Source organism: Oncorhynchus kisutch, linkage group LG6, assembly GCF_002021735.2.
Source record: "Oncorhynchus kisutch isolate 150728-3 linkage group LG6, Okis_V2, whole genome shotgun sequence".
NCBI lineage: Eukaryota > Metazoa > Chordata > Actinopteri > Salmoniformes > Salmonidae > Oncorhynchus > Oncorhynchus kisutch.
In genome coordinates, this window is record NC_034179.2 from 13,058,580 (window position 1) to 13,085,756 (window position 27,177).

Below are 27,177 nucleotides of genomic sequence, written 5' to 3' on the forward strand. Positions count from 1 at the left end.
TTTAAAGGGACATTGACACTTATTTACATGAGAGAAATGTGAACACTGTGGGGATGTTGACCTTAGGAGGTTTAAAGGGACATTGACACTTATTTACATGAGAGAAATGTGAACACTGTGGGGATGTTGACCTTAGGAGGTTTAAAGGGACATTGACACTTATTTACATGAGAGAAATGTGAACACTGTGGGGATGTTGACCTTAGGAGGTTTAAAGGGACATTGACACTTATTTACATGAGCAATAGTTTAACCAGTGGAAGTCTAAAGATAATAAAAAACATGTATAATTTAAAAAAAGAAATCAAACCCAGTTCAGAACTATTACCTTTTTGGGTGAACATTGGAGATGGTGGCCCTATGTAAGTCCTTTGTCCAAAGCTTGTTGAATGCATGCACTGAAACAACATCGGAAAACAATATTAGGATGCTGGAAACAATTTATATTTTGGCATCTTAAAAAAGGTAGAAATTGAGTTATGCCTAATATGGCAATTCATATTTTTCCAAAATGAATTATTGTTCTGGGTCAACATTGGCCAAACACAGCGTTGGGTTAATTCAACTCGGGGTTGTGCCTCTAACCCAGCGCCTTGAGTTGAGCGCTTGACCCAACTGCTGGGTAAATTAGACTATATTGCTTAGTTAAAACAACCCGGTGTGTCGGGTTATTTTCAGTGTCATCCTAATTTAAATTTTGCTTGCATATTTTTGCCTTCTCTTCCATTCCTCCCCCTCCATTTCCTACACACACACACACACACACACACACACACACACACACACACACACACACACACACACACACACACACACACACACACACACACACACACACACACACACACACACACACACACACACACACACACACAATCAAGATATTAATGTTGAATTTCAAATAATTTCTATCGCCTGCATTTCACAACATACTTCAGAGAATGTACTATATATATATATATATATATATATATATAGAAATAAATAAATAGCGCATTGAAACAAAACCTTGTTAAATATATATTATTCACAAGATAAGATTTCATAAAATAGGATTGATTATTAGAATTCATGTATATTATTTCATGAACCAAACTGTCCAAACTTCAGACTAAAGCCTCAGCTGAACTTGATGTGCACACTCAGATTGCAATCGGAAAAGCATGCGTGCGACAGTCTGTCCCTCTTAAGTGTTATTAACACAGATCTGTCTATCAGGCAGTGCCAGAGCTAATCAATAGATATTCACATTCACTGACACACTTACAGCGATCTTAGGTGACAGCACACACACACACACACACACACTGCTGTTTTTACATACGATAATTGTGTACTTTTCAGTTGAGTTAAAACATTAATACACAAAACAAGTGTAAAATATAACATCTGTAGGTCACTACTAAGGACATGGCCTAGTGACTTTATTACCTTTACTTAACTAGGCAGGTCAGTTAAGAACAAATTATTATTTACAATGACAGCCTAGGAACAGTGGGTTAACTGCCTTGTTCAGGGGCAGAAAGACAGAGTTTCACCTTGTCAGCTCAGCGAATCAATCTTGCAACCTTTCGGTAACTGGCCCAACGCTCTAACCACTAGGCTACCTGCTGGTAACTGGCCCAACGCTCTAACCACTAGGCTACCTGGTGGTAACTGGCCCAACGCTCTAACCACTAGGCTACCTGGTGGTAACTGGCCCAGTGCTCTAACCACTAGGCTACCTGCTGGTTACTGGCCCAACGCTCTAACCACTAGGCTACCTGGTGGTAACTGGCCCAACGCTCTAACCACTAGGCTACCTGGTGGTAACTGGCCCAACGCTCTAACCACTAGGCTACCTGGTGGTAACTGGCCCAACGCTCTAACCACTAGGCTACCTGGTGGTAACTAGCCCAACGCTCTAACCACTAGGCTACCTGGTGGTAACTAGCCCAACGCTCTAACCACTAGGCTACCTGGTGGTAACTAGCCCAACGCTCTAACCACTAGGCTACCTGGTGGTAACTAGCCCAACGCTCTAACCACTAGGCTACCTGGTGGTAACTAGCCCAACGCTCTAACCACTAGGCTACCTGGTGGTAACTAGCCCAACGCTCTAACCACTAGGCTACCTGGTGGTAACTGGCCCAACGCTCTAACCACTAGGCTACCTGGTGGTAACTAGCCCAACGCTCTAACCACTAGGCTACCTGGTGGTAACTAGCCCAACGCTCTAACCACTAGGCTACCTGGTGGTAACTAGCCCAACGCTCTAACCACTAGGCTACCTGCTGGTTACTGGCCCAACACTCTAACCACTAGGCTACCTGGTGGTAACTAGCCCAACGCTCTAACCACTAGGCTACCTGGTGGTAACTAGCCCAACGCTCTAACCACTAGGCTACCTGCTGGTTACTGGCCCAATGCTCTAACCACTAGGCTACCTGGTGGTAACTAGCCCAACGCTCTAACCACTAGGCTACCTGGTGGTAACTAGCCCAACGCTCTAACCACTAGGCTACCTGGTGGTAACTAGCCCAACGCTCTAACCACTAGGCTACCTGGTGGTAACTAGCCCAACGCTCTAACCACTAGGCTACCTGGTGGTAACTAGCCCAACGCTCTAACCACTAGGCTACCTGCTGGTTACTGGCCCAACACTCTAACCACTAGGCTACCTGGTGGTAACTAGCCCAACGCTCTAACCACTAGGCTACCTGGTGGTAACTAGCCCAACGCTCTAACCACTAGGCTACCTGCTGGTTACTGGCCCAATGCTCTAACCACTAGGCTACCTGGTGGTAACTAGCCCAACGCTCTAACCACTAGGCTACCTGGTGGTAACTAGCCCAACGCTCTAACCACTAGGCTACCTGGTGGTAACTAGCCCAACGCTCTAACCACTAGGCTACTTGCTGGTTACTGGCCCAACGCTCTAACCACTAGGCTACCTGCTGGTTACTGGCCCAACGCTCTAACCACTAGGCTACCTGTCGACTTATTTGCATTTCATTCAAAAAGCACTGTTCACAATCACCAAAATGGAACATTTGTATTTCAAATAAATTGTTGTGATGGAATGGAAGCGTACCAGAAAGCGCTTCAGTAGTTGAACTAAAGGCAAACAAGCCACATACTGTACTGTTTGCCAAAAGTAGGCTAAAATGCATACAGAAACGAACTAAAAGTCAATTTAACAGAACTATAAATAGTGCCTTAAGAGCATATTAGTATTGATGGCTCATCCATTCATGGCCATGTTCTGTTATAATCTCCACCCGGCACAGCCAGAAGAGGACTGGCCACCCCACATAGCCTGGTTCCTCTCTAGGTTTCTTCCTAGGTATTGGCCTTTCTAGGGAGTTTTTCCTAGCCACCGTGCTTCTACACCTGCATTGCTTGCTGTTTGGGGTTTTAGGCTGGGTTTCTGTACAGCACTTTGAGATATCAGCTGATGTACGAAGGGCTATATAAATACATTTGATTTGATTTGATTTGATTGCTCTATTAATTCACAGGAAGACATTACCCAGAGGGCTGTCCTTCCCCCTGTCACAGTACATACAAGAGCAGATACTTATCAACTATTGTTCAGTGGAAGACACTCGCAACAGTCTTACTGCAGGGATTCTGTTGCTGGTAGCTGTTACACCGTGGCCTGTAGGAAGTCCCATGCTGGGGCACAGTTGGAAAGATGATATCAAGCATAATAGGACTTGAAGCACACATCCAGTGTCCCAAGCAGTGTACGTTGCTCCAATGCAGGTCCACTAATGACTGTAAACACCTGTGAGCAGTCCCTAAGAGCCAGCACAAATGGTTAGGGTCTGGTCACCTCCACCTGGTTCAGGTACTCAACCATGTTGGTCCCAACCTGTTAGAACAATCATTCGATTTTAGAGTATGAGGACTTGTACAAAGCATGGAGGCACACTGACAATGCCATCACGCAATTTATTTTGTATATTTTATAGCCATTTACATCAATCAACACCCAATTCCTGTTTGATGCCTACATCTTCCATTCATTTGAAGCTGTGGCTCATAGGTTAATTTACTCTAATCACGTTTCCAGCCAACCATTTCATTCAGATTAATTACCTGAGGCATGAAACGAGTCATGACCATTGTTGGAAAAATGATTTGTGTCATGCACAAAGTAGATGTCCTAACCGACTTGTCAAAACTATAGTTTGTTAACAAGACATTTGTGGAGGGGTTGAAAAACGAGTTTTAATGACTCCAACCTAAGTGTATGTAAACTTCCGAATTCAACTGTATATATACTGAGATCATGTGACACTTAAATAAAGTCCATCTGTGTGCAATCTAACTAATTATGTGACTTCTGAAGGTAATTGGTTGCACCAGATCTTATTTAGGGGCTTCATAGCAAAGGGGGTGAGTACATATGCACACACCACTTTTAAACATTTTTTTAAACAAGTTTTTCATTTCACTTCACCATTTTGGACTATCCATTTAAATTCCAGGTTGTAATGCAACAAAATAGTCAAAGCGCCATGGGAGATGAATACTTTCAGTGGTGCTGACAGAAGGAAACTGGTATCACCAAAATGTGTTTCACTCTATCCCATAAAACATGACATTGCTAACTAGGCCTAATTTAAAATGTTAAAGTTTATTTAAAAAAAAGTATTAATAAGTAACACACTCAACGGACAACTTTGGTAGCTAGGTACTGTAGCTAGGTAGATAGCTTGGTTTCCATTTTCCAACAGATGTTTCTAATCCCCTTGATTGGTCGTCAACGGTTACTGGTCTTGGAACTCGTGTTCACCAGAAACGGCTTCAGGTAAACTGTTTGCAACTAGTGGCAATAAATATTATTGTTGCCAAAGGTTTGCCGCAGATTCACCACTAGTGGCAAACATTTGAAAACTTATGGCAACATTTTGTGCCACACTATTTAGTTTGTAGTAAATTTGGCACAAACCTGCGGGAAGTTTGCAGCAACAAATAGATTTTTATAAGGGGTTGTGTGTTTGAAAAATTCTGGGATCTGTTATTGAAACATGGGACCAACACTTTACATGCTGCATTTATGTTTTTCTTCGGTATAGTATAACTCAAGAGTAAGTAAGGACTGGAGGAAGAGGTCTTTAGCCAAGTCTTTAGTAAGGACTGGAGGAGGAGGTCTTTAGCCAAGTCTTTAGTAAGAAAATATGTATTTGCTTTCCTTGTGACAACTACAGCAGTAGAGAAGAGCATAAATACTAGAGATTTTCACACCCTTTTATTGACCCTATGTTGGTTAGTCATACAGTCGAAACAATAACAAAAACATGTTTTACCTTAGAGAGCTCAGAAACAAAGAAAGTTGATCATAAAATGCAAATACTGAGATTATGCAATACTGTAGTTCAGCAAAGAACACCAATACTTTAGAATAATAATAATAATAATAATTATCAAAGTTAAAATAAATATAATAATGTTTGTCTCTCATACAATTCCTTATGGCACTAATTTCCTGTGCGGCTGTCAGTAGTAAAGTTGTTAAAAAGAAGATATATTTTTGAAAAATAATATGTATTCATACATGTGTGTACTGTATATGTATCTGTGTGTTTGTTTTGAATAAACATGATGCAAGAATAGATCAATTAAATAAAAAGTCACATACTGTTCAGACAAAATGTTTCACTTGCTGGAATAAACAAACCAAAGAAAACAACAGTGTTTGCTGGTAAACCAGGGGTGGAATAAACAAACCAAAGAAAACAACAGTGTTTGCTGGTAAACCAGGGGTGGAATAAACAAACCAAAGAAAACAACAGTGTTTGCTGGTAAACCAGGGGTGGAATAAACAAACCAAAGAAAACAACAGTGTTTGCTGGTAAACCAGGGGTGGAATAAACAAACCAAAGAAAACAACAGTGTTTGCTGGTAAACCAGGGGTGGAATAAACAAACTAAAGAAAACAACAGTGTTTGCTGGTAAACCAGGGGTGGAATAAACAAACCAAAGAAAACAACAGTGTTTGCTGGTAAACCAGGGGTGGAATAAACAAACCAAAGAAAACAACAGTGTTTGCTGGTAAACCAGGGGTGGAATAAACAAACCAAAGAAAACAACAGTGTTTGCTGGTAAACCAGGGGTGGTCAAATAAACGAGAGAACAGAGGCAATGTATCCAATGACAATAACAATCAGATTCCAGCCCCCACTGCACATTCCCTCCGATTTAATCTTAGCAGTAAATAATCTGATTGAAAGAGTACCCTGTTGGCATGAAAACACAACCACAGAGTCTCTCCATCCCCATCCTGAATATACTGTACACACAGCACAGCTGATGCCTTTTCTCCTCCGGTGCTGCTAGCAGAATCCAGAAAGAACGACCAGGCACTTCCAGGCCAATCAATCGAGTGCAGAGTTAGTACATCCTCTTAGTCCAGCAAGGTGTGTGGAGGGAGCTAGGCCAAGTCCAAACCAATTGAATGAAGAAAAGCCACAAAATATTGTTTAGCTTTATTAGCCCGCGGATCTCAGATTTTAGACACAAGGAATCAGGTGAAAAGACCACGATTTGAAACTCCAGTGAACAAGATTACCATAAATTACATTGTAAAGCTAAAGTGTATAAAATATGAAGGTTGTTTATTTAGTTTTTGTCATCGGTATGTTTTCTCATCAGACCTAATTAGAATAGACAGTATACAGTAACGACTGAAGTAAAACCTCAAAAAGGGAAAACAACTTTCCAAAAACCTCTTAGCTTGTTTATCCCAACGAGTTAAGCAAACTCTACACGCTGTTTGGTAAATTGGCACATTAATAAATAACATAACTGAAAAGCCCACGCTTTAATGTCCTTTTACTGTTATTGCAGTCCAGTTAGTCTGAAAAGTAGGATAACATGTCGTGTACAACGCTGGCTAGAATGATTTTTATACATCACTTCGTTGGTATGTAAGACACACACTAGGGGGACACACGTCTCACCCTCATAACACACTGACGTTAAGAACAGAATCATAATGTGCAGCTGTATGTACAACACAAGATCATCACCCTGGTTGGTCTTCCTTAAGAAGCAGATAGTCTCTAATGTTCTCTTAGTAAAAGATCTCTCTCTCACTCTTTCTCACTCTTTCTCTCTCTCTCTCTCTTTCACTCACTCTCTTTTGCTCTCTCTCTCACTCCCGCTCTCTCTCCCTCTCTCTCTCTCTCTCTCTCTCTCTCTCAAAGAGCATGTGGAAAAAGAGCAGAGTAATCCATTCCCCATAATCCACCAGAAGCCCTTAATTTCCTATGTTTTTATGGTCTCTATCATGTTGCTCCCCTCTCTTCCATCACTCCTACAATTCCAAACCATGATGTGATGGATGGCATACTCTATAACTTGGACCATAACTTCAGATATGATCTGCTCCGTCCCCTTTCTGGTGATCAGGCTGGGGATTGGTGGAGAGTGGTAGTAGTGGGAGGAGGCTCCATAGCCCTCTTATTTATCCTTTTAGCAGCATCTACAGAAAGTCTGGTATTTATTATTCAAAGGTACAGTTGATGTGGTGGAATTAGACCAGAGGGGATTTAGTTAGACTGGAGGGTCATTTATTAGACCAGAGGGTGGTTTAGTTAGACCAGAGGGTCATTTATTAGACCAGAGGGTGGTTTAGTTAGACCGGAGGGTCATTTAGTTTGACCGGAGGGTGGTTTAGTTAGACGGGAGGGTGGTTTAGTTAGACCAGAGGGTGGTTTAGTTAGACGGGAGGGTGGTTTAGTTAGACCAGAGGGTGGTTTATTTAGACCGGAGGGTAATTTAGTTAGACCGGAGGGTGGTTTAGTTAGACGGGAGGGTGGTTTAGTTAGACGGGAGGGTGGTTTAGTTAGACGGGAGGGTGGTTTAGTTAGACTGGAGGATGGTTTAGTTAGACGGGAGGGTAATTTAGTTTGACTGGAGGATGGTTTAGTTAGACCGGAGGGTCATTTAGTTTGACTGGAGGATGGTTTAGTTAGACCGGAGGGTCATTTAGTTTGACTGGAGGATGGTTTAGTTAGACGGGAGGGTAATTTAGTTAGACCAGAGGGTGGTTTCGTTAGACCAGAGGGTGGTTTAGTTAGACGGGAGGATGGTTTAGTTAGACCGGAGGGTCATTTAGTTTGACTGGAGGATGGTTTAGTTAGACGGGAGGGTAATTTAGTTAGACCAGAGGGTGGTTTCGTTAGACCAGAGGGTGGTTTAGTTAGACGGGAGGATGGTTTAGTTAGACGGGAGGGTAATTTAGTTTGACTGGAGGATGGTTTCGTTAGACCAGAGGGTGGTTTATTTAGACCGGAGGGTGGTTTCGTTAGACCAGAGGGTGGTTTATTTAGACCGGAGGGTCATTTATTAGACCGGAGGGTGGTTTAGTTAGACCGGAGGGTGGTTTAGTTAGACAGGAGGGTGGTTTAGTTAGACCAGAGGGTGGTTTAGTTAGACGGGAGGGTAATTTAGTTAGACGGGAGGGTGGTTTAGTTAGACTGGAGGGTGGTTTAGTTAGACCAGAGGGTCATTTAGTTAGACCGGAGGGTGGTTTAGTTAGACGGGAGGGTAATTTAGTTAGACCCGGAGGGTGGTTTATTTAGACGGGAGGGTAATTTAGTTTGACCGGAGGGTGGTTTAGTTAGACGGGAGGGTAATTTAGTTAGACCGGAGGGTGGTTTAGTTAGACGGGAGGGTAATTTAGTTAGACCGGAGGGTGGTTTAGTTAGACCGTTTAGGTTTAGGGTAATCCAATACGAGTCCAGACAGAGTAGAAACTGTTTTATTTGAGGGTCAACAGCCTACTCACCACAGACCAAGCGGATGAGGAGAGGATGGATTTTTTTAATGCTTATATTTTCACCAGTTAATGTGCGGTTATATCTCAGCATAAGACCAAGGGACATGGAGCTGTGGTTGTCGAGCTGCAGTCCCACTATCTGTCCCCATTGTATTTATCTATCTGTTTCCATGAGCCCTCCATGCCATGGGGTGTCGCCGATACCACTAGACGTCAGTGCTGATGCTGCAGCTGCGGTTGAACATGTCCCTCATGGTGACTGACCGGGTCAGGTTCAGTTTGTGGTAGCTGGGCATTTCTAAGGGCAGTTCCAGGTCATGCTGTTGGATGCTACGGTAGCTGATGCGGTCGCCGCCGTTCCGCAGGCCGTCCGGATGCTGCAGGTAGAAGGGCACATCATGGTGTGTGCACGAAGGGCAAAATGTCTGCGAGCGCGTTAGTTTCCGCGCTAAAGGCGGTGTGAAGAGGGCGGGGCCGTTAGGGGTGGAGGCGGCGACCGACGCCGCCACGATGTTATGGTTGGAATGGACTGGCGGGAGGCGGGACGTCACTGCAAAGTCGGGCTCCTCCTCCTCCGACTCCAACTCCTCCTTCTTACAGCAATAATACTGTCAGGGAGAAAAGACACAAGGAGAGATTCAGGTTTATCTGTGACAGACCTGTTTCAAACACAACTGTCAAATTATCCAAAGACTTGAAAGGCTCTTTTGGAATGTCCATTTCCTACATGATATTCAATGTAACGCTGACAGCAAAACATTACGATGAAGATGCTGCAAACAGCAATTATCACTTAATTCGTTACTTGACTGACATGGCAGGCCTGCTCTAAATCTACACTGTGTTGAAAACTGTCTAGTGTGGCACACATTGAAATTTGGTCAGCTATTATCAAACATTACATTTTTATTTTTTATTTTTTTTATTTCACCTTTATTTAACCAGGTAGGCTAGTTGAGAACAAGTTCTCATTTGCAACTGCGACCTGGCCAAGATAAAGCATAGCAGTGTGAGCAGACAACAAAGAGTTACACATGGAGTAAACAATTAACAAGTCAATAACACAGTAGAAACCAAAGGGGGAGTCTATATACAATGTGTGCAAAAGGCATGAGGAGGTAGGCAAATAATTACAATTTTGCAGATTAACACTGGAGTGATGAATGATCAGATGGTCATGTACAGGTAGAGATATTGGTGTGCAAAAGAGCAGAAAAGTAAATAAATAAAAACAGTATGGGGATGAGGTAGGTGAAAAAGGGTGGGCTATTTACCAATAGACTATGTACAGCTGCAGCGATCGGTTAGCTGCTCAGATAGCTGATGTTTGAAGTTGGTGAGGGAGATAAAAGTCTCCAACTTCAGCGATTTTTGCAATTCGTTCCAGTCACAGGCAGCAGAGTACTGGAACGAAAGGCGGCCAAATGAGGTGTTGGCTTTAGGGATGATCAGTGAGATACACCTGCTGGAGCGCGTGCTACGGATGGGTGTTGCCATCGTGACCAGTGAGCTGAGATAAGGCGGAGCTTTACCTAGCATGGACTTGTAGATGACCTGGAGCCAGGGGGTCTGGCGACGAATATGTAGCGAGGGCCAGCCGACTAGAGCATACAAGTCGCAGTGGTGGGTGGTATAAGGTGCTTTAGTGACGAAACGGATGGCACTGTGATAGACTGCATCCAGTTTGCTGAGTAGAGTGTTGGAAGCCATTTTGTAGATGACATCGCCGAAGTCGAGGATCGGTAGGATAGTCAGTTTTACTAGGGTAAGCTTGGCGGCGTGAGTGAAGGAGGCTTTGTTGCGGAATAGAAAGCCGACTCTTGATTTGATTTTCGATTGGAGATGTTTGATATGAGTCTGGAAGGAGAGTTTGCAGTCTAGCCAGACACCTAGGTACTTATAGACGTCCACATATTCTAGGTCGGAACCATCCAGGGTGGTGATGCTAGTCGGGCATGCGGGTGCAGGCAGCGACCGGTTGAAAAGCATGCATTTGGTTTTACTAGCGTTTAAGAGCAGTTGGAGGCCACGGAAGGAGTGTTGTATGGCATTGAAGCTTGTTTGGAGGTTAGATAGCACAGTGTCCAAAGACGTTGAGCTGTTACAAAATATTACACTGAGATACATCTGAGGTCGGCAAAGAGATCGTGCCTGAGAGAAAGAGATGAGAGAGGAACCGAGTATTTGTATAATTACTCAGACATGACTCTGAGAGAAGGAGCTGTGCTGTCTGTCGTTTAGCTGAATGGAATAGGAATGGATGCTTAGTTAATTAAATGTCATCTCTTTTTGACCCACTTACAGTTTTATGGTAATACAGTGTAATGGAACGTGTCTCAACTCACCCCGATCCATCCTACCCACTTCTATCTACACACTGACGGTTTGATGAGCACAAATCATCAGATATCCCAGAACCAGAGAACCCTGCTGGACCAACACATCGTCGTGTCTAGTGAGAGAGTTCTGATCTGAGAAACGCTTACAGCAACACCTAATAGAGACATAGTTGTTGTTCAGACTGTGGTCAGGGATCTCCAACTCCTCAAGAAAAGAGGAAAATGACCTTTAAAAAACAGACTCATGGAATGGCGGGTACTGTGATGGGACACAAACACACACAGACGCAGTCTAAGCCAGACATTATTTAGTTGTTGTTGTATTGTTTGTATATCGTTGTATTTTAAATTTTTGTGACTGTTCTTTTCTATTTTGTACTTAACACTTTTTTAAATTTAAACTTCTTAAAACATTGTTGGTTAAGGGCTTGTAAGTAAGCATTTCACTGTAGGTCTACACCTACTGTATTCGGCCATGTGACAAATAACATTTGATTTGATTGATTTGATTTGTTCAGTGTATCAGTGTTTTGTTACTTGTCATGTTTTGTGTTTTTTGCGGACCCCAGGAAGAGTAGCTGCAGCTTCTGCAAAAGCTAGTGGGGATCCAGATACACAAACAAACAAACATTAGCCATATAAAATGCCTAAAATAATGAAGCGTGTATGTCACACCCTGATCTGTTTCACCTCTTTGTGATTGTCTCCACCCCCCTCAAGGTGTCGCCCATCTCCCCTCATTATCCCCTGTGTATTTATACCTGTGTTCTCTGTTTGTCTGTTGCCAGTTCGTTTTTTTCGTTCAGCCTACCAGCGTTTCCCCCTGCTCCTGTCTTTTTCTAGTTCCTGTTTCTGGTTTTCCTGGTTTTGACCATTCTGCCTGCCCTGACCCTGAGCCTGCCGTTCTGTACCTTGTCACACCACCCTGGATTATTGACCTCTGCCTGCCCTGACCCTGAGCCTGTCGTTCTGTACCTTATGGACTCTGATCTGGATTACTGACCTCTGCCTAACCTTGACCTGTCATTCTGCCTGCCCCCTGTTCTAGTACTACACTTTTGTTACTTCGACACTGTCTGCATCTGGGTCAACCCTGACACGTGATAGTGTGGCTTGAACACACACTGGTTGTGTAATGTTGTGATGACTAACTGTTTAAGAAGTGTGTGAATATCGTGACATTGGATCATCCTGATACCACATAGCCTGACCTCGATGAAGAGAGGAGCTGTCCCAAGAGGTACATCCTGATACCATATAGCTTGACCTCAATAAAGCTTTCAGTTTTACTGATGATCAAGATACATGCCACATCTTACTAAAGCTCTCAGTCAGAGGTCTTAGACAGAGGAATAGAGGGGGCTCAGTGCTTATTGTGACGCTGACAATTCAATGACAGTACATGATCTGACCACAATGAAGAGAGTTATAGAGAGGGGCCTGAGAGGGGCTTGAGAGGGGCCTGGGAGGGGTTTGAGAGGGGCCTGAGAGGGGCTTGAGAGGGGCCTGGGAGGGGCTTGAGAGGGGCCTGAGAGGGGCTTGAGAGGGGCCTGGGAGGGGCTTGAGAGGGGCCTGAGAGAGGCCATAGGTAAGCCAACGAATTAAAGGCTTTTTCATTTAGTGCATTGACTTATTGTTGTGGAATTTTAGTTTTACTAATGATTTTCAAGACACAAGCAACAGCTTATTAAAGAAGCCAGTCTGCTCTCAGTCAGATTTACAGTACATCTGTACAGAGCGAGGGCATGAGAAGGTCTTACCTGCAGTCTACAGTAACAGAGTACTGCGATGATGCACAGTAAGATAACTGTAGCTAAAATACCGCCTGTGATGACCACTGTCCCGGCTGTCATTCGAAATCCTCTCCATCAACAGCCTGTAGAGAAGAGAGAATGAAATAAAGAGGGGGAAGGAGAAGATGGAGAGAGAGAGACAGAGAGAGAGAGGGGGAGGAAAGAGAGCGAGAGAGAGGGGGAGATGGAGGAGAGAGGAAAGAGAGAGAGAGAAGGGGAGAGGAAAGAGAGAGAGACAGAGAGAGAGATGGGGAGGAAAGAGAGCGAGAGAGAGGGGGAGATGGAGGAGAGAGGAAAGAGAGAGAGAGAAGGGGAGAGGAAAGAGAGAGAGACAGATAAGGGAAGAGGAAAGAAAGAGAGAGACAGAGGGGGGAGAGGAAAGAGAGAGAGAGAGAGAGGGAGGGGGAGAGGAAAGAGGGAGAGAGAGGGGAGAGGAAAGAGGGAGAGAGAGGTGGAGAGGAAAGATGGAGAGGGAGGGGGAGAGGAAAGAGAGAGAGAGGGGGAGAGGAAAGAAGGAGAGAGAGGCAGACGAAAGAGAGAGAGAGAGAGAGAGGGGGGAGGAAAGAGGGAAAGAGAGGGGGAGATGAAAGAGGGAGAGATAGGGGGAGAGGAAAGAGGGAGAGAGAGGGGGAGAGGAAAGAGGGAGAGAGAGGGGGAGAGGAAAGGGAGAGAGACAGAGGGGGGAGATGAAAGAGAGAGAGAGGGGGTGAGGAAAGAAAGAGAGACAGAGGGGGGAGAGGAAAGAGGGAGAGAGAGGGGGGAGGAAAGAGGGAGAGGAAAGAGGGAGAGAGAGGTGGAGAGGAAAGAGGGAGAGAGAGGGGGAGAGGAAAGAGAGAGAGAGAGGGGAGAGGAAAGAGAGAGGGAGAGAGGGGGAGAGGAAAGAAGGAGAGAGAGGGGCAGACGAAAGAGAGAGAGAGAGAGGGGGGGAGGAAAGAGGGAGAGAGAGGGGGAGAGGAAAGATATAAAATAAAGACAGTATCTATCAGTGTATTGTATTCATTAAGCAGATCTTTAACTATGTCATCCACTGAGGGCGCTTATTGAATTATCCTCCCTTTACTAACATATAATAAAATCAAAGCATAAATCCATAATCTAGACTTTGTCTCTCTGCTTGAAACACAGACACAGGAGATTAAAAACAGGATGAGCTGTGGAGGGACAGACAGAGAAACAGATGGGGCTGGGATGGATTATGACCCCTGTCTCCTACTCAGAGGCAAGGATGATTGACCTCTGAACTCTGAACCTTATTCAGAGGTCACAGAGGAAAAAAATTAAGACAGCAGCGTTGCCATTAAGGATTTGCTGAGGCAGCAACATTTAAAAAAACATCTAAACTGAGCTCCTCTTTGGAGCTCCTCTTTTCAACCTAACCTCCCAACCAACCTAACCTCCCAACCAACCTAACCTCCCAACCAACCTAACCTCCCAACCAACCTAACCTCCCAACCAACCTAAACTCCAAATCAACCTAACCTCCCAACCAACCTAACCTCCCAACCAACCTAACCTCCCAACCAACCTAACCTCCCAACCAACCTAACCTCCCAACCAACCTAACCTCCCAACCAACCTAACCTCCCAACCAACCTAAACTCCAAATCAACCTAAACTCCCAACCAACCTAAACTCCCAACCAACCTAACCTCCCAACCAACCTAACCTCCAAATCAACCTAACCTCCCAACCAACCTAACCTCCCAACCAACCTAACCTCCCAACCAACCTAAACTCCCAATCAACCTAACCTCCCAATCAACCAACCTAACCTCCCAATCAACCTAACCTCCCAATCAACCTAACCTCCCAATCAACCTAACCTCCCAACCAACCTAACCTCCCAACCAACCTAACCTCCCAATCAACCTAACCTCCCAATCAACCTAACCTCCCAACCAACAAACCTAACCTCCCAACCAACCTAACCTCCCAATCAACCTAACCTCCCAATCAACCTAACCTCCCAATCAACCTAACCTCCCAATGAACATAACCTCCCAATCAACCTAACCTCCCAATCAACCTAACCTCCCAATCAACCTAACCTCCCAACCAACATAACCTCCCAACCAACCTAACCTAACCTCCCAACCAACCTAACCTCCCAATCCTCTTGAAAGACAACAACAACCTGTCTTTAGGCCCTTTACCTTGTTACTTTAGATAGATCTGATCAAGTCAATATAGGGAACTCTCTACAAACAACACATACTGTAGCAAACCTACCGGATATAATCTAGTTTGACAAATCTAATGTACAGGTCAATAGATCTGTGCTAAGAATTGGAAAGAGAAGAAACTGAAAACCAAAACAGAATTAAAAAGACAGCAGATTAACAGTCTCATTCAGGTCTGTCAGACTGGACTACAGACAAGATTGGACCTAGACTGGACCAAAGACTAGACTGGACTACAGACTAGACTGGACCACAGACTAGACTGGACCACAGACTAGACTGGACTACAGACTAGACTGGACCACAGACTAGACTGGACTACAGACTAGACTGGACCACAGACTAGACTGGACCACAGACTAGACTGGACTACAGACTAGACTGGACCACAGACTAGACTGGACTACAGACTAGACTGGACCACAGACTAGACTGGACTACAGACAAGATTGGACCTAGACTGGACCACAGACTAGACTGGACTACAGACTAGACTGGACCACAGACTAGACTGGACTACAGACTAGACTGGACCACAGACTAGACTGGACTACAGACTAGACTGGACCACAGACTAGACTGGACTACAGACTAGACTGGACCACAGACTAGACTGGATTACAGACTAGACTGGACTACAGACAAGATTGGACCTAGACTGGACCACAGACTAGACTGGACCACAGACTAGACTGGACTACAGACTAGACTGGACCACAGACTAGACTGGACTACAGACTAGACTGGACCACAGACTAGACTGGACTACAGACTAGACTGGACTACAGACAAGATTGGACCTAGACTGGACCACAGACTAGACTGGACTACAGACTAGACTGGACTACAGACTAGACTGGACCACAGACTAGACTGGACTACAGACTAGACTGGACCACAGACTAGACTGGACCACAGACTAGACTGGACTACAGACTAGACTGGACTACAGACTAGACTGGACCACAGACTAGACTGGACTACAGACTAGACTGGACCACAGACTAGACTGGACTACAGACTAGACTGGACTACAGACTAGACTGGACTACAGACTAGACTGGACCACAGACTAGACTGGACTACAGACTAGACTGGACTACAGACTAGACTGGACCACAGACTAGACTGGACTACAGACTAGACTGGACCACAGACTAGACTGGACCACAGACTAGACTGGACCACAGACTAGACTGGACTACAGACTAGACTGGACTACAGACTAGACTGGACTACAGACTAGACTGGACCACAGACTAGACTGGACTACAGACTAGACTGGACTACAGACTAGACTGGACCACAGACTAGACTGGACTACAGACTAGACTGGACCACAGACTAGACTGGACCACAGACTAGACTGGACTACAGACTAGACTGGACTACAGACTAGACTGGACCACAGACTAGACTAGACAGGACTACAGACTAGACTGGACCTACAGACTAGACTGGACTACAGACTAGACTGGACCACAGACTAGACTGGACTACAGACTAGACTGGACCACAGACTAGACTGGACTACAGACTAGACTGGACACAGACTAGACTGGACTACAGACTAGACTGGACTACAGACTAGACAGGACTACAGACTAGACTGGACTACAGACTAGACTGGACTACAGACTAGACTGGACTACAGACTAGACAGGACTACAGACTAGACTGGACTACAGACTAGACAGGACTACAGACTAGACTGGACTACAGACTAGACTGGACCACAGACTAGACTGGACTACAGACTAGACTGGACTACAGACTAGACTGGACTACAGACTAGACAGGACTACAGACTAGACTGGACTACAGACTAGACTGGACTACAGAATGATGTCGAAATTAAAAAATCTCACAAAGATGAACAGTCTACAAAATATGACACATTTCTTGTGTGTACTATGTCCATATGTCTCTGAGAATATTGACCATAGAAATAAAATCTTTCTATTCTATATGATTATATGTCTATGGTATTGACTTGGTTGTGTTGACCAGCTAGACAAGAGTGACGGCTCATTAACCTCTGACCTGGGGCTAATTATGTTACCGGTACTAAATTACCCCCACAGAACATGCACATCTGATCATGCGTCCTACTGATAGAGGACGGAGGAAGCTACCTACTCAAATATCTTTTACACACAGTATACAGTAAAGTACGGTACGATACTACACTGAGTAAAAATAACATTAGGAGCACCTTCCTAATATTGAGTTTCACCCCCTTTTGCATTCAGAACAGCCTACATTTTTCGGGGCATGGACTCTACAAGGTGTCAAATGTGTTCCACAGGGATGCTGGCCCATGTTGACTCCAATGCTTCCCACAGTTGTGTCAAGTTGGATGGATATCCTTTGGGTGGTGGACCATTCTTAATACACTTGGGAAACTGTTGAGCATGAAAACCCAGCACCGTTGCAGTTATTGAATACCAACTACTACCGTACCCCGTTCAAAGACACTTAAATGTTTTGTCTTGCCCATTCACCCTCTGAATAGAACACATACACAATCCATGTCTCAATGTTCTCAAGGCTTAAACATCCTTCTTTAACCTGTCTCCTCCCCTTCATCTACATTGATTGGTGGATTTAACAGGTGACATCAATAAGGGATCATAGCTTTCACCTGGTCAGTCTATGTCATGGAAAGAGCAGGTGTTAATAAGTATGTGCTATCATCACATACACACACACATTTGCACGCACCTCTGATATAACCCCACCCCCCACCCCCCTCCACCAATAACCCATGATATAACCCCCCTACCTATAACCCATTATATAAACCCCCCCCACAAATAACCCATGACATAACCCCCCCCACTAATAACCCATGATATAAACCCCTCCACCAATAACCCATGATATAAACCCCCCTACCTATAACCCATGTTATCACCCCCCACTAATAACCCATGATATAACCCCCCCCCACTAATAACCCGTGATATAAACCCCTCCACTAATAACCCATGATATAACCCCCCTACCTATAACCCATAATATAACCCCCCCACTAATAACCCATGATATAAACCCCTCCACTAATAACCCATGATATAACCCTCCCTACCTTTAACCCATGATATACCCCCCCCCCCACTAATAACCCATGATATAAACCCCTCCACTAATAACCCATTATATAACCCCTCCCTCTACCAATAACCAATGAAATAACTCTTCCCCCAATAACCCATGATATAACCCCTCCACTAATAACCCATCATATAACCCCTCCCTCTACCAATAACCAAGGAAATAACCCTTCCCCCAATAACCCATGATATAACCCCTCCCTCTACCAATAACCAATGAAATAACCCCTCCACCAATAACCCATGATATAACACCTCCCTCTACCAATAACCAATGAAATAACCCTTCCCCCAATAACCCATGATATAACCCCTCCACCAATACCCCATGCTATAAATCCACCACCACAGTGCTGCTGTGTGTAGCTCAAGCCCCTAGCGTCCCCTAGGGATGATCTCATCAGATCAGTGTGTGAGAGATGTGTTGCTGTAACACGACATGATGCATAAATTATTTACCGTAGACACAGTGGAAAGCGTGGAAGCAGGCAAACAGAAAGTGTCCAGCCACTACAGTCGAAGAGGAGGAAGACAGACCATTTTTTAAGCAACAATGTAGAAATCTTGTTGTCTCAGCTCTTGTGTGTCTCAGCTCTTGAGTGTGAACGTGTCTAGTGGAATGCAGAAGCAAGAGAGATGTTGAGAGATAACAGATGCAAGAGAGATGTTGTGTACATACACACACATAATGCAGACATGCTCACAGAAACACACAGCGGTACATACACACACAGACTGAGACAAATGCACACACATAGAGACAACACACATCTCTCCTCTCTCTCTCTTTATCTCTCTCTCTCTCTCTCGGTCTCGGTCTCTCTCTCTCTCCCCTCCTTCTCTCCCCCTCTCTCAATTTTTCTCTCATTGTCTCTCTCTCCCTCTCTCCCCCCCTCTCTCTCTCTCTCCCCATCTCTCCCTCTCTCCCACGCAATTGAAATGTGAATTCTCTCTCTGTCTCCCTCTCACTCTCTCTCCCCTCTCTCTCTCTCCCTCCCTCTATCTCTCTCTCTCAATTTACATTTCAAGTATCTCTCTCTCCTCTTCTCTCTCAATTTAAATTTCAATTATCTCTCCCTCTCTCCCTATCTCTCCCTCAATGTAAATGATCTCCCCCCCTCTCTCTCTCACTCTCTCATACACACAAACTCTCTCTCTCTCTCTCTCTCTCTCTCTCTCTCTCTCTCTCTCTCTCTCTCTCTCTCACACACACACACACACACACACACACACACACACACACACACACACACACACACACACACACACACACACACACACACACACTGGGTCCAAAGGAATAAGTTGGCACATTTTAATGAAACATGGCACTAACCACAAAAGGAGTCTTGCCAATTACTTTTGACAATTCTAAAGTTGAAATAGGAGAGTGAGTGTGAACACGCTACAGGGGAGATGAAAGACATGCACAGGGAAATAGGAACACTGCCACAGAGAACCATTCAACAAGCCAGCTCAGAGAAACAATATAATGAACTAGAAATGTCCTCATTCCTGTAATGTTCTTTATTGTTAACCTGTCTGTTCGTAGAATATAGTGCATGGAAAGTACACACGGCAGGTCAGCATCACAGATCAAACCTTCCCTGAGCTCTACCTCACCAAGAATACACCTAATGTACCACAAATAAATGGTGGTATAACCAAACCCACGGCGGACCAAACCCACGGCGGACCAAACCCAAACCCACGGCAGACCAAACCCAAACCCACGGCGGACCAAACCGACGGCGCACCAAACCCAAATCCACGGCGGACCAAACCCACGGCGGACCAAACCCACGGCGGACCAAACCCACGGTGGACCAAACCCAAACCTATGGCGGACCAAACCCACGGCGGACCAAACCCAAACCCACGGCGGACCAAACCCACGGCGGACCAAACCCACGGCGCACCAAACCCAAATCCATGGTGGACCAAACTCACGGCGGACCAAACCCACGGCGGACCAAACCCACGGCGGACCAAACCCACGGCGGACCAAACCCAAACCTACGGCGGACCAAACCCACGGCGGACCAAACCCAAACCCACGGCGGACGAAACCCCCGGCGGACCAAACCCAAACCCACGGCGGACCAAACCCAAACCCACGGCGGACCAAACTCACGGCGGACCAAACCCACGGCGGACCAAACCCACGGCGGACCAAACCCACGGCGGACCAAACCCAAACCTACGGCGGACCAAACCCACGGCGGACCAAACCCAAACCCACGGCGGACCAGACCCCCGGCGGACCAAACCCAAACCCACGGCGGACCAAACCCAAACCCACGGCGGACCAAACCAAAACCCACAGCGGACCAAACCCATACCCACGGCGGACCAAACCCACGGCGGACCAAACCCAAACCTACGGCGGACCAAACCCACGGCGGACCAAACCCAAACCCACGGCGGACCAAACCCCCGGCGGACCAAACCCAAACCCACGGCGGACCAAACCCAAACCCACGGCGGACCAAACCAAAACCCACAGCGGACCAAACCCATACCCACGGCGGACCAAACCCACGGCGGACCAAACCCAAACCCACGGCGGACCAAACCCACGGCGCACCAAACCCAAATCCACGGCGGACCAAACCCACGGCGGACCAAACCCAAACCTACGGCGGACCAAACCCACGGCAGACCAAACCCAAACCCACGGCGGACCAAACCCCCGGCGGACCAAACCCAAACCCACGGCGGACCAAACCCAAACCCACGGCGGACCAAACCAAAACCCACAGCGGACCAAACCCAAACCCACGGCGGACCAAACCCACGGCGGACCAAACCCAAACCCACGGCGGACCAAACCCACGGCGCACCAAACCCAAATCCACGGCGGACCAAACCCACGGCGGACCAAACCCAAACCTACAGCGGACCAAACCCACGGCAGACCAAACCCAAACCCACGGCGGACCAAACCCAAACCTACCGCGGACCAAACCCACGGCGGACCAAACCCACGGCGGACCAAACCCAAACCTACGGCGGACCAAACCCAAGGCGGACCAAACCCACGGCGGACCAAACCCACGGCGGACCAAACCCAAACCCACGGCAGACCAAACCCAAACCCACGGCGGACCAAACCCACGGCGGACCAAACCCAAACCCACGGCAGACCAAACCCAAACCCACGGCGGACCAAACCCACGGCGCACCAAACCCAAATCCACGGCGGACCAAACCCACGGCGGACCAAACCCACGGCGGACCAAACCCACGGTGGACCAAACCCAAACCTATGGCGGACCAAACCCACGGCGGACCAAACCCAAACCCACGGCGGACCAAACCCAAATCCACGGTGGACCAAACTCACGGCGGACCAAACCCACGGCGGACCAAACCCACGGCGGACCAAACCCACGGCGGACCAAACCCAAACCTACGCCGGACCAAACCCACGGCGGACCAAACCCAAACCCACGGCGGACCAAACCCCCGGCGGACCAAACTCAAACCCACGGCGGACCAAACCCAAACCCACGGCGGACCAAACCAAAACCCACAGCGGACCAAACCCAAACCCACGGCGGACCAAACCCACGGCGGACCAAACCCAAACCCACGGCGGACCAAACCCACGGCGCACCAAACCCAAATCCACGGCGGACCAAACCCACAGCGGACCAAACCCAAACCCACGATGGACCAAACCCACGGCGGTCCAAACCCAAACCCACGGCGGACCAAACCCAAACCCACGGCGGACCTAACCCACGGCGCACCAAACCCAAATCCACGGTGGACCAAACTCACGGCGGACCAAACCCACGGCGGACCAAACCCACGGCGGACCAAACCCAAACCTACGGCGCACCAAACCCACGGCGGACCAAACCCAAACCCACGGCGGACCAAACCCACGGCGGACCAAACCCACGGCGGAACAAACCCACGGCGGACCAAACCCAAACCCACAGCGGACCAAACCCACGGTGGACCAAACCCAAACCCACGGCGGACCAAACCCACGGCGCACCAAACCCAAATCCACGGCGGACCAAACCCACGGCGGACCAAACCCAAACCTACGGCGGACCAAACCCACGGCAGACCAAACCCAAACCCACGGCGGACCAAACCCAAACCTACCGCGGACCAAACCCAAGGCGGACCAAACCCACGGCGGACCAAACCCAAACCTACGGCGGACCAAACCCACGGCGGACCAAACCCCCGGCGGACCAAACCCAAACCCACGGCGGACCAAACCCAAACCCACGGCGGACCAAACCAAAACCCACAGCGGACCAAACCCAAACCCACGGCAGACCAAACCCAAACCCACGGCGGACCAAACCCACGGCGCACCAAACCCAAATCCACGGCGGACCAAACTCACGGCGGACCAAACCCACGGCGGACCAAACCCAAGGCGGACCAAACCCACGGCGGACCAAACCCACGGCGGATCAAACCCAAACCCACGGCAGACCAAACCCAAACCCACGGCGGACCAAACCCACGGCGCACCAAACCCAAATCCACGGCGGACCAAACTCACGGCGGACCAAACCCACGGCGGACCAAACCCATGGCAGACCAAACCCAAACCCACGGCGGACCAAACCCAAACCTACCGCGGACCAAACCCATGGCGGACCAAACCCACGGCGGACCAAACCCACGGCGGACCAAACCCAAACCCACGGCGGACCAAACCCACGGCGCACCAAACCCACGGCGGACCAAACCCAAACCCACGATGGACCAAACCCACGGCGGACCAAACCCAAACCCACGGCGGACCAAACCCACGGCGGACCAAAAACGTCAAATGTAATACCTTCCTTTATCCAATATAATGATTTTATACAGGGTGGAGAGGTTGGGTTGGGGGGACACACAATGCATTGTCCGGGTAGCCATTTTATTAGCTGTTGTGGAGCCTTTTGGTCCTAGACTTGGTGCTCTTGGACTTGGTGCTCCGTTACCGCTTGCCATGCGGTAGCAGAGAGAACAGCACAGAGAACAGAGAGGTCCTGGATGGCAGGCAGCTTAGCCCCAGTGATGTACTGGGCTGTATGCACTACCCTCTGTAGTGCCTTGCGGTCGGAAGCTGAGCAGTTACCGTACTAGGCAGGGATGTAATCAGTCAGGATGCTCTTGATGTTGCAGCCCTCTTCACAACTGTATTGGTGTGATTGGACCATTCTAGTTTGTTGGTGATGTGGACACCAAGGAACTTGAAGCTCTGAACCTGCTCCACAACAACCCCATTGATGAGTGCTCGGTTCTCCTTTTCCTGTAGTCTGCAATCATCTCCTTTATCTTGATTATGTTGAGGGACAGGTTGTTATTCTGGCACCACCCGGCCAAGTCCCTGACCTTGCAGAGGGAGAAGGTTCCCTTAGTGCACATGGACTATGGTGGTCTGCTTGAAACATGCTGGTGTTACAGACTCAATCAGGGACATATTGAAAATGTCAGTGAAGACACCTGCCAGTTGGTCAGCACATGCCCAGAGCACACGTCCTGGTAATCTGTCTGGCCCCACAACCTTTTGGTTCGTCTGAGGGCATAGCGGGATTTCTTATAAGCTTCCAGGTTAGGGTCCTGCTCCTTGAAGTCAGCAGCTCTACCCTTTAGCTAAGTGCGGCCTTTGCCTGTGATCCATGGTTTCTGGTTGGGGTACGTACATACAGTCACTGTTGGGACAACGTCATCGATGCACTTATTGATGAAGCCAGTGACTGATGTGGTGTATTCCTCAATGCCATCGGGGGAATTCCGGAACATATTCCAGTCTGTGCTAGCAAAACAGTCCTGAAGCTGAGCATCTGCGTCATCTGACCACTTCTTTATTGACAGAGTCACTGGTGCTTCCTGCTTTAGTTTTTCCTTATAAGCAGGAATCAGGAGGATTGAATTATGGTCAGATTTGCCTAATGGGGGGTGAGGGAGAACTTTGTATGCGTCTCTGAGTGTGGTGTGAAGGTGGTCTAGAGTTTTTTTCCCTCTGGTTGCACATTGAACATGCTGATAGAAATGAGGTAAGACTGATTTCAGTCCCCCCCCCCCCCCCCCCCGTCTTACCAGAGTGTGCTGTTCTATCTAGCCTGTGCAGCGTATATCGAGCCAGCTAAATGTTATCCATGTCGTTATTCAGCCACGATTGGGTGAAACATAAGATATTACAGTTTTAAATGTCCCGTTAGTAGGATATTTGTGGTTGTATGTAATCTTATTTATTGTCCAATGATTGTACGTTGGCAAGTAATATTGATGTAAAGGCAGATTTCCCACTCGCCGTTGGCGGATCCTTCCAAGGCACACCACCCTGTGTCCTCTATACCTGCATCTCTTTCTCCTGCCAATGATGGGGATATTGGCCTTGTCAGGTGTCTGAAGTACATCCTGTGCGTCCTGCTTGTTGAAGAAAAAATCTTAGTCTAATCCGAGGTGAGTGATCGCTGTCTTGATATCAAGAAGCCCTTTCTTGTGGCAGAAACATTATGTACAAAATAAGTTACAAATAATGCGAAAAACCCCACATAATAGCACAATTGGTTTGGCGCTCATAAAACTGCTGCCATTTCTTCCGGCGCCATCTTCTGACCTTCAAGTAGATGTATTCTGGGACATTGAGCAGCTGTGTAGGGTTACGCCGGCAGTTTCTATTACACCAAGAAATTGAGTTGCGTAAGAATGGAAATATATAAAAATCAAACACAGCTGAGCACATGACTGACCAGGTAAACCCCCTCAGGTAGGTGGTACACAGAAACAGAAATGTCCTAATGGTAGAGTAAAAAGTCAATGCTGTCGCTACTTCGCTTTCAAAAAATCCAAGCAGCATGAACCCTAGAGCAGACTGATAATGAACAAGTATTCAGCAACACCGTAGAGCAGACTGAAGATGAACAAGTATTCAGCAACACCCTAGAGCAGACTGAAGATGAACAAGTATTCAGCAACACCGTAGAGCAGACTGATAATGAACAAGTATTCAGCATCACCGTAGAGCAGACTGAAGATGAACAAGTATTCAGCAACACCCTAGAGCAGACTGATGATGAACAAGTATTCAGCAACACTATTTTGCTTTAAGGAAAAAAATTTACATTATGCTGGCTGTTGCATTTTTTCAATAAGTCACAATATGTAGGCCTACTGATCTAGGTAAAGGAGCACAAATGAGCCAGCAGCCTTATTTTACTGCAGTGGTCACTTTCTGAGTCACAATGCAAGACGAGCTTCCGCTCAGATTTTTTTTACATGATTTTTGAATGACTACTTCATCTCTGTACTCCACACATACAATTATCTGTAAGAACCCTCAGTCCAGCAGTGAATTTCAAATGCAGACCACAAAGACCAGGGAGGTTATCCAATGGCTCGCAAAGAAGGTCACCAATTGGTAGATGGTAGTACCTATAGGTACTGTAGATGGGTTAAGAAAACATGGTGAAATTACAAAGATACAGGCTTCCTTCCTAACTCAATTGCCGAAGAGGAAGAAAACCACATTTCACTTTTTGTCCTGAATACAAAGTGTTATGTTTCTGGCAAATCCAATACACCAGTACCAGTTTCCATATTTTCAAGTATAGTGGGGCTGCATCATGTTATGGGTTTGCTTGTAATTGTTAAGGACTGGGGAGTTTTTCAGGATAAAATTGAAATGGAATGAAATTAAGCGCAGGCAAAATCCTAGGGAAAACCTGGTTCGGTCTGCTTTCCACCAGACACTGGAGGTTGAATTCACCTTTCTGCAGGACAATAACCTAAAACACAAGGCCAAATCTACACTGGAGTGGCTTACCAAGAAGACAGTAAATGTTCCTGAGTGGATGAGTTAAATCTACTTGAAAATCTATGGCAAGACCTGAAAATGATTGTCTATCAATGATCAACAACCAATTTGACCAAGCTTGAAGAAGTTTGAAAATAATAATGTGCAAATGTTGTACAATTCAGGTGTGGAAAGTATCAAAAAAGACTCCCAGCTGTAATCACTGCCAAAGGTGCTTATACAAAGTATTGACCCAGGGGTGTGAATACATATGTAAACAAGATATTTCTGTATTTTCTTCATTTTCCATACATTTTCAAACATTTCACCTTGTCATTATGGGGTATTTGTACAAGAGGCAGGGTCAGAGCTGAGAGAGAGACATACCTTTGTACAAGAGCCAGGGTCAGAGCTGAGAGAGAGCCATACCTTTGTACAAGAGGCAGGGTCAGAGCTGAGAGAGAGACATACCTTTGTACAAGAGGCAGGGTCAGAGCTGAGAGAGAGACATACCTTTGTACAAGAGGCAGGGTCAGAGCTGAGAGAGAAACATACCTTTGTACAAGAGGCAGGGTCAGAGCTGAGAGAGAGACATACCTTTGTACAAGAGGCAGGGTCAGAGCTGAGAGAGAGACATGCCTTTGTACAAGAGCTCAGAGCTGAGAGAGAGACAGGGAGATGGCATGGTGTCCTTGAAGAAGAGCATGAAGGGAGGAGGGAAAAATGATTGGAGGAAGTGTCATTGAAGGAGGGAAAGTGGGTAGTTAATAATAGGTTGTATAAATTGACACTCTTTTTATTATCTCTGTAACGTATACGCAGGGAGTCAGGAAGTTGGTGCAGAAGTTGAGTTTAATAATAATAAACATGAAGAAAATCCAAAACAGGCGTCACATACTGAATGTAACCCCCCCCCACCCCTGCCTGATGACTGACGCTACAGAGGTCAATATGAAGGGAGAGTAATCAGGGTGGTAATGAAGTCCAGGTGTGTGTAATGATGGTTGCCATGTGTGCGCAATGTGGGTTGCCAGGACCGGTGGTTAGCAGACCTGGCGACACCGAGCGCCAAAAGGGGGGAGCAGGATTTATGCATGACAATCTCCTTTTCAGGTGGTATTAGAAGTGTCACTTTAGAGACTGAATAGTTTAGGGCAAAGCTGATTTTAGTTATACTGTACAGTACAACAGTGGTCAAAGTCCAAGGCATT

General features: G+C 46.7%; 1 protein-coding gene across 1 annotated transcript in view; it reads right to left on the reverse strand.

The window, feature by feature from the left end:
* Positions 1-5,224: 5,224 nt before the first annotated feature.
* The window catches only part of fam163ba (family with sequence similarity 163 member B, genome duplicate a), a 39,382-nt gene continuing 17,429 nt past the window's right edge, over positions 5,225-27,177 (reverse strand). The window contains exons 2-3 of the mRNA XM_031826213.1: positions 12,873-12,988; positions 5,225-9,381 (exon numbers count right to left, since the gene is read on the reverse strand). Of these exons, the coding sequence (XP_031682073.1) occupies positions 8,980-9,381; positions 12,873-12,965 (495 nt within the window). The 5' untranslated portion in view covers positions 12,966-12,988 and the 3' untranslated portion in view covers positions 5,225-8,979. The remainder of the gene's footprint in view (positions 9,382-12,872; positions 12,989-27,177) is intronic.